This window comes from Mugil cephalus, chromosome 9 (assembly GCF_022458985.1).
Source record: "Mugil cephalus isolate CIBA_MC_2020 chromosome 9, CIBA_Mcephalus_1.1, whole genome shotgun sequence".
Classification (NCBI taxonomy): domain Eukaryota; kingdom Metazoa; phylum Chordata; class Actinopteri; order Mugiliformes; family Mugilidae; genus Mugil; species Mugil cephalus.
This window is the reverse complement of record NC_061778.1, coordinates 6,566,847-6,580,529: the sequence shown is the minus strand read 5'-3', so window position 1 is coordinate 6,580,529 and position 13,683 is coordinate 6,566,847. Positions and strand designations below refer to the sequence as shown.

The window sequence follows — 13,683 nt, the reverse complement described above, 5'->3', positions numbered from 1 at the left end:
CATGAAGGAGGACATACAGTTTCATGCATGTTATGTATCCTGAGGTTGGACCTGAGGTAGAGGGAGGCTGTGGGAACACTCTTGACCTTTTCAGCTGGAGTGACAGAGCTTGGCTGGTCTTATGCAGGTGACCTTTCCCCGTGCTCTGCCCGCACCACTGCCAGGTTGAGCTCTATCAGGCTTGTATACCGGCAGTGTGGGAGGCAGAGGTGGGAAAGAGAAAGGAGACAGAAACAGAGAAAGACTTGGAGTTGTTATGGGTATGTCTGCATCTCCAAAACAAGGAGGCGAAAAAAAAAGATTACAGTGGATATTTTCTCAGTGTTGAAGGATACATGTGTGATTTTGCCTTGCATTGTTAGATTCACAGACCAGTGTATTCACACGCCCAGAAAATCATAGTCCTCTGCCTCCATTTTTTTTTCTTTTGTTCTGTTCCCTAGCTAGCCCACACTCTTGCTTCCTCTATTATTTCATTTCTGTCACTGACTCTCTCTGTCTGCCTCCCCCCTCTCTCATTCTCTCTTTTTTTCTTCCCTCCCTCCCTCTTTCTCTCTCTCTCTCTCGCTCTCTCTCGCTCTTCCTCCCACTTCCCATCTTTGCATGTGCCACTTTCAATTGTAGTGATATGCCCTGTGGCAAACTCTGCCTCTGTGTGCTTGAGCAGGCTTTGTTGGTAATGGCTGTTATTCCTGACGCGAGGGGAGGAGTGTAAATTTCTCCAGAAAAGCCTTCCCCTGGCATGCATGGGAATTATATTGTAGCATATTGTGGAACAATGCATCAACCCCCACCTCTGCACCGTGTCCATAGGTGTATTTATAACAATTTTCAGTCAATTATCAGTTAAATAAAGTAAAATACGTTATTTTTCGCTCTAATAGGTGATTTCTCAGTGTAAACCAGTAGATTGGTTTATAGTAAATTAAACCCTGTTAGTATTGAACCAAGTTCTTTGTCTCCATGCATGGGTTGTATTTTAAGTGGGCAGCAATGTGATATGGGAAGCTAATCCTGAGGTAGCCGATTAGATTAAAAGGCAGACGTTTGGCTTCTTGTATTTCTACGTTAATTGCCGCGCCCTTTAAATAAAGGTTAACTAGTTCAGTTTTTTAAATTTGAATGTAACGTACAGTTTAGTGGTGCACCGTTCTAGTGGGCCGTCTGTGTACTTTACGCAGGCCGTGCTTTGTTGTGGAAGTTCGATTTGTGTTTTGGTGTCTTTCTGGCCCATGTGCCGTGCGTGTGCTTGCTGGTATGCCTCTCACCTCTAATTGCCCTGTACTCCTCTGACAGGCCTTGGAAAGCGAGTTTGTGTCATGTCAGCTGCATCAGTGGATTGACCTTATTTTCGGCTACAAGCAGCGAGGCCCGGAGGCGGTGCGCGCCCTCAACGTCTTTCACTACCTGACTTACGAGGGCTCCGTCAGCCTGGACAGTATCACTGACCCTTTGCTCAGAGAGGTAAAGCACATAGAGACACACACACACACACACACACACACACACACACACACACACACATACATATTGCCATGGAGACCAAGCCCCCTTCTCTGTCTTATTCACCACAGGCACGACTTCCTGTCTCTATTTGTCCTGGCATGTGCCGGAGTGCCAAGAGCATTCGTATCACGCATCTGTCAATCAATTATTGTGTCATGCAGATGCAACGCGTGAGAGAATCGAGCAGAGCTGCTGACTCATCCAGATTACTGTCATTTTGTAATGACTTAAGTTATTAATTTCCTCCTCCGCAGATGGACAGAACGTCCTCTTAATGTCACAATTCTGCCTCTTTGTGTATTTTTGTTCAGTTTACTGTATGTCCCTGCCTGTAATCAGATCAATGAATCTGACTTCGCCTTTTTGATCAATCACCCAGAGGTCACCCGGTCAATAGATGAGGCAGCGAATCCTCTTGTTCTTAACAAATTAATTGAATCACTATCACCTCGGCCGCGCGTCTCATGAAAAGCATAATTGCGAGGGGTAAGGGGAGCAGAGACTGCAGCAGCAGCTGGCATGCATTGTGGTACTTTCCAGTGTGAGCTCGTCTCTCCCTGTGATATCCACCATCTGCTGTCTGCAAAACAAGTCATTTATATACTGTCACTTCCAGGGGCGCCTTTATTTATCAAGTGACCACTATGCAAATCACCTGCAGAAGATTTGGCTCATCTAATTACTGAAACCGGATTGTGAAAGGTTTGGTTTTCATCATTTTTCGAGGAGGATTTTAGATGTGCCTTGTTTATTTTGCGTCAGATTGAGGGTTTTTTTTTTTTTTTAGCTGTCTTCCACCCTGACTGTTGTTACCCCGAGAGATGACAGTAACCATTAGTTAGTTGCCCATTAGGACGCCTGCAATCCACTCTCTAATTGTACCCGGTTGATGTAGATGCCATTGTGACATGTGAATGTATTTGTGCTGGAGAAAGAAAATTGGCTCAGCTAATTGCACTTGATGTAATGTTGATATGATGAGCACTAATTAAGATGAGCCATCATACCCTCAGTTACAAATCTCATTCCAGATGGATTCTTTTTGTCCTGGGAACATAAAGTATCACCTTATACGCAGTATTAACACTACGCAGACTTTAACTTTTTGTGTTTCCAAAACAGGTGATTTAAGATGACCAATCTGACATGATCTATCTTAATGTTACATACCTTCTGGATTTGTTGGCTTTTATCAACTCCTCAATTGCCACACGGCTCTACGATCTGGCTGGATTAGTCAGTGAGGTGGAACGTGGACCAGCGCCCAGTGAATGTCTATAAAATGAAAATGTGACGATTGACTCCTGGGTATTGATGCATTGGGAGCCTGACAGGTGAACCTGCAGATCTGGCGTTAGTTGCAACAATTAAGCCGTTTGCAACGTCAAGAAATTAGAGGTTTTGAGAGATAATTTTCAACCGCTTGTCAGTTGAAAATGATGACACCTCTGGTCTCTGGATGAGGGCGCGGTGACAGCTCTACTGGGCACACTGCCGGAACAACGGTCCCTCCGCGGTGATGCCTCTCCTGACAGCCTTCTCTTATGGAAAAACATGACAGCAACCCCTGGATTCAGGCCCCACTGTGTCACTCAGAAGTAAAAAGACAAATTATTCATCAGTGGAACTCAATTCCTCCTCCTGCCACTTCCCCTCCTGTCCCTGCAGTGAATCAACAACAAAGTGTGCTTAGTTGTCAATGAGGGACTTTGAAGCAGCTGATGTAGTTTAAGTTGATCTCACCTAGTTATTCTGATGGAGATGGAACACAAGAGTTAAAATGCTTGACCTTAACATGTCAAGCATGTTAACATAGCCTATATGATTTAATGTACATTATGTGCAGTGATAGCTGCATTAGAGACACATTTCTGTCTCTACATACACTATTTCTCATGTCAGTTCCCAAGCTGTCACTCAGGAAACATCCTCAAGGCAATTCTTTGTTAGTACTTAAGGACTTAAATCCAGATAATCTTCTCTCAGACAAATTTCCAGTGGCATGTAAAGAATGACCACCTGCACAGATACACAAAACTTACATAAATGCTTCTTGTTTTATTTTTCATCTGAAAAGGTCAGCGTCACTTGAAAGCAAAAATGATCTCTCTAATCTACGGCATCTACGAAGGTGGAGCAGCTTCATGTTTGTAGTGGCCACCGATGATCTCAGGTGGCGTGACTCAGCATGGTCCCACGCTGCTTAACGGGTCGACGCAAGGCCACGTCTGCGAGACGTGTGACAGAGCCGGGGCGTCGCCGCATTGCATGAGTGCACTGCAGGACGCTGCTGGGGTGATCATGCTCCATGGTGTCACCAGTCTGGGAGCCGTGCAGCAGATAGATAGAGGGAGAAACGGGGAGCGGGAGACACACGCCACCGAAGACTTTAGCTCCTGCCAAAGTAGGATGTGAACAAAGTCAGACAGACAGACTGAGAGACACGGTGTGTTATGATGGATGTTTGGTGTTCGCCCAAGCAAGGCAGCTTTTGCTGGAAGGGGAGATCATCCAGATGGCACCGGCAATAAGTGTCACTTATCAGCCAAAAAGCTGAGTCTGAAGTGACTTAAACTAATGAACTGCCTGTTAAGTGCTCTCCATCTCAGACGGAGATTGAGATAAGTTTCTGACATAAATCAGTGAGGATTAGAGTTTAAGCACCTGAGAGATATTGACATGTTTTGATCATGTCATGAGTGGGGGAACGTGTTCTTCAGTTAACCTTCAGCAAGTCAAACATCCTTCCCCCAGCGCAAACAAACACATGCACAAACACAGCCAAGTTCCCCAGTCTGCATTCATTCTCAGTGGCAGTCAAGATTACAAAAAAGGTGATCACAACATTTCATAGACTGGGATTTATACTCTGGGATTTGCTGCAAGATGCACTTGTAAATGTACATTATTACAGTATTTACATTTCTCTGTACATATTTTCAAGTGTTTCATTTAAATATGTGTGTATTATGTGTGTGCCTTTTAAGTCTGGAGTCTCTGCAAAACTTCATTATGTTCTCATAATGGCAATAAAGACGATTTTTGAAAAGGGACATGCAGCAGCCCCGTTTCCCTGGTAATAGAATCATCATAAGAAATATGGTGATGTTTTCCACATGGCCCTCTCAGCCTTTCTGATCTTTGTATCAAATTTCTTTATTTGAACCGACATCGTGACCCTCACCCCAAACCTAACCTTAAATAGCCATAATGTCAGTGGCTTATTACTTGACGGACTGCGTTGTAAAGAAACGCCGCCTAACACGTAATGGTTGCCAAATGTGCGCGCCGACTCGCATTAAAACTTTCCCTGCTATGTGACACCACTCAGCCGTGTGGACAGAGCCTTTTTTTGGTGCTGTGGAAGATGGGAAGTGATCAGGGGGTGATGTGGGTGGGTGGGGGGGAGGTGACTGTTTGCCTTGCAGGTGGCCTGTCTTAATTCAGTATCACCTCCAAACTTCCCGTGCCACATCTCCCACTGTGGCATGTGCTACCCAATGGGTCCTTTTGATAGTGAGTGGTGTGTACAGGCGGAGGAAAATGAGGGCTAGTCGCCCAGGCAGTCAGAAGGGCGAGTGAAAGGCTGAGCGATGTATGTTCCATTGTGCACAGTGGCATTGACGGACGTCTACAAGCTCCCCTCTGATGGTGGAAGTGGCTCCAGTCACATCAATCACTCCCACTGTGGAGTGCCCCACTTTCAGTCAAGCTCAGCAGCTCTTACTGCTTGTTTTTTCCTCTTTCACTGCAGACAAAGGAGATTTTTTGTGTCTATTTAAATGGATGTTATTTTCTGATAACGGGAAACGATTTCTTCTCCTATTGGTGTTTTGTTTTTTTTCTTCTACACTTTCACTGGCTGTTCTGTCACAAGCATCCAGACTCATAGTTTGCGCCCCCCCCCTCACATAAATCATCCTTCAATGAGCTACCTTTACCCAAATCACCATGACCCGCTTGTGTGATTTTGTGCTTCTGTTTCATAGGTATGTGTGCACACACATGCTTTCCCCCTTTGTTTCAAGCACAATAACATCTAAAAGCATGCCGGCCTGCTGCGGTCCTAGCTGGATGTCACTCCAGGTTAACGTTTGTGCAGTCGGGGCCCCTGCTCCTGGAAATGGGAATGGTTAACTGAAGCATGTTAATAGGAAAAGGCTTGTCTCTTCCATACTAACACTTGGATGACTCTGCAGGCTGAGGGGGGAAGGGGGAGCACCCAGGCGGATTGGGAGTGCACCCCTTTGCCTTTACCTCCCCCCTCTTCCTCAGAGGCACGGCTGAGTTAGGATTTGCTTGCATTGTCAAGTAACGCATTGACCCATCACTTTGATGCATATTGATTGTGACAGCCGCTCTCTCTCCTTCTCCCCTCTCGCTCTCTCTCTCTCTCCCCTGCAGGCCACGGAGGCACAGATCCAGAGCTTTGGACAGACGCCATCTCAGTTGCTTATTGAGCCACATCCTCCACGCAGCTCCGCCATGCACCTGGTGAGAACAGCGAGCATGCTGGGAAAAATTCCCTGCACCTCTGGTTGTGTGCGTGTGTGTGTGCGCGTGTCTGTGTGTGTGTGTGTGTGTGTGTGCGTGTGTGTGTGAGGAAGGATGTGTGGACCTGGCAGATCCTAGACACCGAGTCAGTGTGAACGCGTTTTGACGTCGGTGGACATAAGATTGAGAAGGATGTCACTGCTTTCTCGCTTCATAAATTTCCTTCCATCCACTCTTTCTAACATCAGATAAACATTTGCCTCATGTAGGTCACAGACCCTCAATGTTACAAATTTCAGTACCAGTAGTCTGCACTGTTTCGTAGCGGGTACTGCCTACCAGCGGTGTAGTTTAAAGGGAAGAGTGCTCCCTACTGGTGTAGCAGCTACACTCTTTCTGCTTGAAGCTCTGTCCAACCCATGTAATAACCAGCTCTGCCCTCATTATCCACACTCTGCTCTCTCTGTTTCTCTGCCCCTACAAGAAACTGAGACGCCCGGTTCTCTTTTTTACTTTTGCAACAGATGAGAATGTTTTCATCTGCTTCTGTCCACTTCCTCCAGCATTAAGGATTAGATCAGGGCTAAAACTGGTTCAGAAATCAGAATATTGCTGGTATCACTATCTCCTTCATTGCATTAACTCAGGGCTGTAAATGTTGGGTTGAATCGTGCAGTGAAGACATATCTAAAAGCGAAACACTCATGCAGTCTCTTTCATTGCTTCTTCTTTGTAGATCTTTCTAATACACATGTATCATGCACGCACCATCTCATACGTACAGTCTACTTCATCCCTGCTTTCCACGTCTACCCCGGTCTTACCAGTCTCTGGTCTGACTACTACCCAGAGGGCACAGTGCATGAAGCTCTCTCCTCTGTGTCTGAACCTAGTTTTTCCTCCAACCTTCACACTAATTACCTCTTACATTCTTCTTCTCTCATTTTTCATCTTCTTCATCCTCTCCTTTCTTGCTCTTCTTTCCTCCTCCTCCTCCTTTCCCACCATCAAACCCCATCATCCTTTTTTTTTTTCCACACTTCATCTTTTCTCTCTTCTACTCAATAGTGTTTCCTTCCACAGAGTCCTCTAATGTTCAAGGACCAGATGCAGCAGGATGTCATCATGGTGCTGAAGTTTCCGTCCAATTCGCCCGTTACGCACGTGGCTGCCAACACTCTGCCCCATCTGACCATACCTGCTGTGGTCACCGTCACCTGCAGCCGCGTGTTTGCCGTCAACCGATGGCACAACACTGTCGGTGAGTGGAGCTCAACTCAAGTTGGCAGGACAAACATACTCATACGTCCTTGGGAAAAAAAAAGAAAAAAAAAGTGCCACCACATGTGATACTTACCTACCACAGCACGCCCTGTAAAATCACTTCATCCCCGCCTGACAAAAACCTCCACACTGCTCATAATAGAGCTGTAGCCAGCTGGCTATGTGAGAGGCTAGCACCTCCCAGGTAAGCTGACCGTGAGTGTTTCCACATGTTCCTTTTCAGACATGTGTGAACAACATTACCCACGGAGCCCCTCCCTGAGAATCAGCCTCACCTCAGGGTCAAAGGGCCAAAGCAATGGTTACTAGGAAATTAGGCCTCAAACTGCACCACATTCTCCTCACACATCTCCATCTGTCACAGGAGAAACACGCGGAGCCCGGCACCAAAGAGTCCGCCGCACTGTGTGGCTGCTCTGGCTGCTCCCACACTAATGAACCCAGCTGCAGCACAGTCGCCATCATGCTGGAGAGGAGGGAAATGTGCTCTGGCTTCTCAGGATAATGATGATAATAATGCCTCCATATTTCCAGGCATTTTAATGTTTCAGAATCTTTCACACGGGATGAAATGTCTCCATTTAGTTTAACACACTAGAAGGAAAATGCCCACAAAGGCAGATGGACCTCCAGTATTTCCATCGCCTGGAAGAGATTATGAATTAACTTGGCTCTGAAAGGGGAACAGGTGTGTGTGTATTTAAGAGTGTGCAGTGGTCACAAATGGCCTCATATATGCCCACCTGAATGCAGGTCTCCGAGGAGCACCGGGCTACTCTCTGGAACAGGCCCATCACCTGCCAATAGAGATGGATTCTCTGGTTGGTGAGTAAACCTGAATGGCAAATAAAGCATAATTCTTTTTCTGTATCTGATTAAGCTGTACAGCTCTTGATTCATAACTTTAAAATCATTGTAATGTCTCAGGTAGTTACATCCGTTCTGTTTCCCGTTTTTTCTTCCTCTCCTCAGCAAACAATACTGGAAGCAACAAGCGTCAGATCACAGACCTAGTGGACCAAAGCATCCAAATCACCACACACTGTTTTGTGGTGACAGCTGACAACCGCTACATCCTGGTGTGTGGCTTCTGGGACAAGAGCTTCCGTGTGTACTCCTCTGAGACAGGTAGGTTAGAGTGTAAACTCCATTTCCTGCAGAGGTGTGCACTGATGTGTGGAGGACGGAGAGATATGACGCTAATGATACAATATTGTTGCCGCTGTCTCCTGACAAGCGTTGTAGGAAACAAATGTATGAATGTACGATAATGCACTCGTATATGTTACTAATAATAACCCTTTTTTTTATTTATGTTGATATGTTTTAGTAGGAATAAAATGATAATGGCTGCATCTGTTTAAACATTTAATGTCAGGATAAATCTGAGGGCTCAAATATCAAACAAATTGTGCCACATGATTGTTATATAATCTTTGATAAGACGTAATCACAACTAAAAAGGGTTTAATGTAATAAGGCAACAACACAAAATAACTGGAAAGCATAATTAATCGATATAATATTCTTCTTCCTGTATTGAATTTGAAAATCACTGCTGGTTTCAGAAATTGGCAACGCTTTAATCATTTTTTCTTTTCTTTTCTTTTTCTTTTATCTGCATCCTGTTTAGGCAAGCTGACCCAGATAGTTTTTGGCCACTGGGACGTGGTGACATGTCTGGCCAGGTCGGAGTCGTACATCGGTGGAGACTGCTACATCGTCTCCGGGTCCAGGGATGCTACGTTGCTGCTGTGGTACTGGAGTGGTCGACACCACATCATTGGTGACAACCCCAATAACAGTGAGTAGAAGTGTGCGAGCCCAGCGCACAAAATTTATTTAGGAACGGTTTAGTATTTTAACTTTACGACCTATTGCTGTGAAGTGAAAGATTATAAAGGTACATGAGACTGTTATTATTATTATATATAAAAAAAAAAAAAGAAAGTTATATAGGAAACAAATCTTTGATCAGTGCTGGAAAAAACAGGCTTTCTGTCCTATAATGTGTGTCATATAATGCAGACAGACAGGGGGAGGATAATTTATCTGCGCTGTAGCTGTAATATATTAGTGTGATTCATCGCATTGAGCTGCGCTGCTTTCAAGTAGAGGACTCCAGATGTCCTGGCATTCAAAATGCTAGACCCCAGTGTGTGATTTCTGCTGCTCACTTCATTTAGTTACTCATTCTCACTGAGTGTCTATATTAAAGACAATCCATCAGGGTAGGGGAAGCAACTGTTTCAATACTACAAGCGAGGAGCACCACAAACAATATGGTGTGGAATGGGAATAATAATAAAAAAAAAAAAACGATAAGATAAAAATGTTGTTTAATTTTATTTCTCGATAACAATACGTCGTCTGTGTGTGTGCGTTCGAAGGTCTTGTGTTTCCAATTGTCAAATATTCTAGGAGCTCTGGATTAGTTGCGAGTGTTCTCTAATTAACTTCACTGAGGCTCCGACAGTTAATTAAGAATTTCAGCTTGGATGCCTCCAATTAGCAAGGGGCAGTGGTACCGGTGTTACTGCAGCAGGGAAACAGTATTCCCCTGATATTCACACAGCTTACCACTGCTTACAATGCATCTTCAACGACAAAGGGAAGGAGAAAGGGAAGCTCCATGGCTGGAGAACAGGGACAGTGGAGTGGAAAATGATTTGGAGTCAGCTGAAAACTTAGTAACATAATGTGTGTTTGACATGGCTTTATATAATAAATCTATGCAATCAGCCAATCATGGACATGTTCACAGATAGATGGCTGACTTTTACCACACAGGATAAACCATATTTTAATATCTTCACAGCTGGAGCCTTTAAATGAATGTCATAAAGCACCTCAAGTATCCGAGTCCTCTTCTTCTCTCTTCCAGTGAACAACGTTCTCTAGTGATTTCATGCCTATTATATTTTCTATAATGCAGGTTGAAGGTTGCGTGAATATGTAGCAGCGGTGCCGGATCACTACTCCATCATCCTGCAGATGTGGCGTGCGCAAGAAATTGATTTCACCCGCGCCCCAAAAGGCTGCTTGTGTCCTTTAAATGTGTAATAATTAAAATAACTTCCAGCTCAATCATGGCCTTGCATCTCAGGCTCAGCCCATCACGCGAGTGTGAGCAGATATTTGCACCAGGTTAATTGTGGTGGCTGAATCCGGCTCGTCCCAAGGGCTCAGACAGGGTGGGGGGTATTTGCAGTGCAGGGTGATTGAATCTTTTGTCGGGTAGGTGAGCTCCTTTTCCCCCCTGAGGCTTTTTCTGACACTTGTCCTATTCAGCCCCCCTCAGCAGCGGGCGCTGGGACTGACAGCGCTGCTCAGGTCCTAGTCTCAAAGGGGCCGCGTTGCATCGATCACAGTCCAGCTCACTGCCTGGACTGCTGTAGCTATGGAGGCAATATGTCGAGCTGGAGGAAGAGATGGTGGTGGTGGTGTGATGGGGTCTAACGCATGTCCACATCATCTATCAGGATGTCGCTGTCATCTAAGTGAGAGGAGAAACTTTCAGTGAATTTGCTGAACTTTAAGTCGTGTGGACACCGGTGGTGTTAGCTTGACATGAGGTTTAAGAGTCATTAATAGTGGGCTGGAATGTGATGATTACAAGTTGAACATAATGAATTTAAGAAGGACGAGGACTTTCTAAATTGGTGATCAGTGTATTTATGAACGACTGCAGCTTTCATAATTAAGGCAGTGATCTATATACAACACTGGAGGTCGGCTCCAGGTGCCATGAAACACCCCTCACTAACCTCTCCCCCCACCGTCATCAATCATGTGACACATGGGATAAAATCAAGTGGCTTGGTCGCCATCTCCGGGCATCATAGCATTTACATAACAATTCAAAGGGACCTCCCTACTAGCAGATGTATGTCACAGTCATGGTGCTTAATATTATTATTGGGAGATGAAGGTTTGGATTTGTCTGATATTTTCAACTAATAGTTTGAATCACTGAAACCAAGTGATATTGTGTATCTGTCATCTTTTAGGCGACTACCCTGCACCACGAGCTATTCTGACCGGTCATGACCAGGAAGTCGTGTGCGTGTCAGTCTGTGCAGAGCTCGGCCTTGTGATCAGTGGAGCCAAAGGTCAGTGCTGCACTTTGTGTTACCATGTCAGTGTCATCAGAAAAAAAAGGGGGATCAGGGACTCTCGAATATACGTACAGCAGGTTACCAGTCTATTACTGACCCACGTGGACATCTGCATGTTTACCCAGAACAACGTGCAGACGCGTCACAGAAAGTGTAGCACTATCACTGGTTTGCTGACACTTAAATGAGTGTTTTGGTTTGGCAGAAGGTCCGTGTCTGGTTCACACCATCACAGGGGACCTGCTGCGGGCTCTGGAAGGACCAGACCACTATCAGAGCCCGCGGCTCATCACAGTGTCCAGCGAGGGTCACTGCATCATCTACTACGAGAGGGGCCGCTTCTGCAACTTCAGCATTAATGGAAAACTGCTGGCACAGATGGAGGTCAACGATTCCACCAGGGTGAGCTGACATTGAGACATCAGTGTACATCTACGCCTTCAACACTTGAATTAAATAGCTCCACAACTTCAAGTACACCAGCTTTGATTTAAATACTCAGCACACACTTGGTATAAGTTTGGATTAAATTATCATGATGTAAGAAGTTTGAAAGTTGCTCAGATGATGTAGTATAAAAAGAAACAGTGAGGGTTTGAATGAACAGTATTTGTGAAGCACAGTTCCACATATTCCACTATGTCACCTTATTTTGTAAATATTAAACAATTGATAGTCATCAAGAAATCAATTTTGTTATAATTTGAAAATTATGCATTTGTCAGTTCAATAGATACTGATGCAAATCAGTATATATGTGTGTGTGTGTGTGTGTGTGTGTTATCATTTGAACTTTGGCTCTCCACAAGCTACGTAGAACGGTTTCGATGTCTAGTTGGACAGAAATGTAAAGGTACCGTTAAAACAGGGTGACAAACCACTTCCCTGTTGCCGTCGAATGAAGCTTATGAGCTGAGAACATGACTGTGAATAGGGGAACACGTGTATATGAACCACAGTAAACACAATATTATGAATGATGTAAAAGCAATATTATCTGTTATTATCATACCCTTACCATCTCTGAAAAGTCACAAATGTTCCTCACTGATCTGTGTACATATCCTCTTCATTTAAAGACACCTTTTACATGCTGCTGCAAACAGTGTTTCCCTAGGAGGGTCGTTAAACATTAAGCTGACTTGTTGAGCTCTCCTCTATCCTTCCTAAAGGCAATTCTCCTGAGCAGCGACGGTCACAACCTGGTGACGGGTGGAGACAACGGTGTGGTGGAGGTGTGGCAGGCTTGTGACTTCAAACAGCTCTACATCTACCCCGGCTGTGATGCAGGCGTCCGAGCCATGGACTTATCACACGATCAAAGGTCAGTAATGGCTGTTTAGAGACACTTCAATGAACCATATACACATTTACTGTGTGATCAGGTGAATCTAGGTGAGAAACATATTGACTTCCTGTAATTAATCTATGTTAATAACAAAAGATACTGGTTACTTCATCTTATCTTGTTGCCGAGTGTCAGTACATATTTTAGTTAGGTGCAGCTTAAATATTTAAATGCCCCCATTTTGGATAACGTTAAGGTCATGTGTAAACTGCGTGAACGTCTTTGGGCAGGTCAGCCGCTCACTCTCTCTCTGAGTTAACATCTTTTAAGACTGGTCAGGAGTCACAGTGGGTGCTTGGATGGCAGCTCAAAGGCGACAGTGTTCGCTTTGGGGCAATAAGCCTGATGTCATCATGTGACCCTGGCAGTCAAGAGAGGTTAGGGAGATATTCAGGCTGCACTTCACAGCCACAAGCCAGCACACATTTAGTCCTGTCCAACAACAGAGACCTGCTTCTTAGGCAAACACACTCTGCTCAAGCTGTTTATGCACACAAAGGACTGATGGATAGGAAAACGTTTTAATTTAGTAGTTAGTCATCATATTAATTTTTGTCACGAAATGCCGACATTATGTGCTGCACCCTGTTATATTTAACATGTATACTTAACAAATCTCTTAAATATTTTAAAGGACCCGTTCATTCAGTTACGATGTCCTGCCTCACGTATGTTGACTTTAGGTAACACAAGTGAGCTGGACTCCTTAACTCCATCTACAGAGGACCATTCTGCTGCAGCTCTGTTCATTGTGCTCGAGCATTTAAGCCCTTGGGGTGTAGTAGTATAAGATGACCCTGTGAAATCAGCTGCTTTTCCTACATACCAGCCGGATGTGGACACAGCGGTTACAGGAGGATACTTAGGCTCAATTGTCTACTTTAACAGTCAGAGGAGGCCAGTAATTTATGGCCTCCTGTGCTGGTTTCATTC

At 44.7% G+C, this 13,683-nt stretch overlaps 1 protein-coding gene across 3 annotated transcripts in view; it reads left to right on the top strand.

Annotated features, from left to right (window-relative positions):
• The window catches only part of nbeab (neurobeachin b), a 181,403-nt gene that overhangs the window by 165,950 nt on the left and 1,770 nt on the right, over window positions 1-13,683 (top strand). For 2 of the 3 annotated variants that reach the window (XM_047595184.1, XM_047595182.1), the window contains exons 47-55: window positions 1,297-1,464; window positions 5,911-6,000; window positions 7,069-7,261; window positions 8,038-8,109; window positions 8,257-8,412; window positions 8,918-9,088; window positions 11,295-11,396; window positions 11,608-11,804; window positions 12,575-12,726. In XM_047595184.1, coding sequence (XP_047451140.1) covers window positions 1,297-1,464; window positions 5,911-6,000; window positions 7,069-7,261; window positions 8,038-8,109; window positions 8,257-8,412; window positions 8,918-9,088; window positions 11,295-11,396; window positions 11,608-11,804; window positions 12,575-12,726 — 1,301 coding nt within the window. The remainder of the gene's footprint in view (window positions 1-1,296; window positions 1,465-5,910; window positions 6,001-7,068; window positions 7,262-8,037; window positions 8,110-8,256; window positions 8,413-8,917; window positions 9,089-11,294; window positions 11,397-11,607; window positions 11,805-12,574; window positions 12,727-13,683) is intronic. The other variant, XM_047595183.1, reaches the window with a different exon arrangement.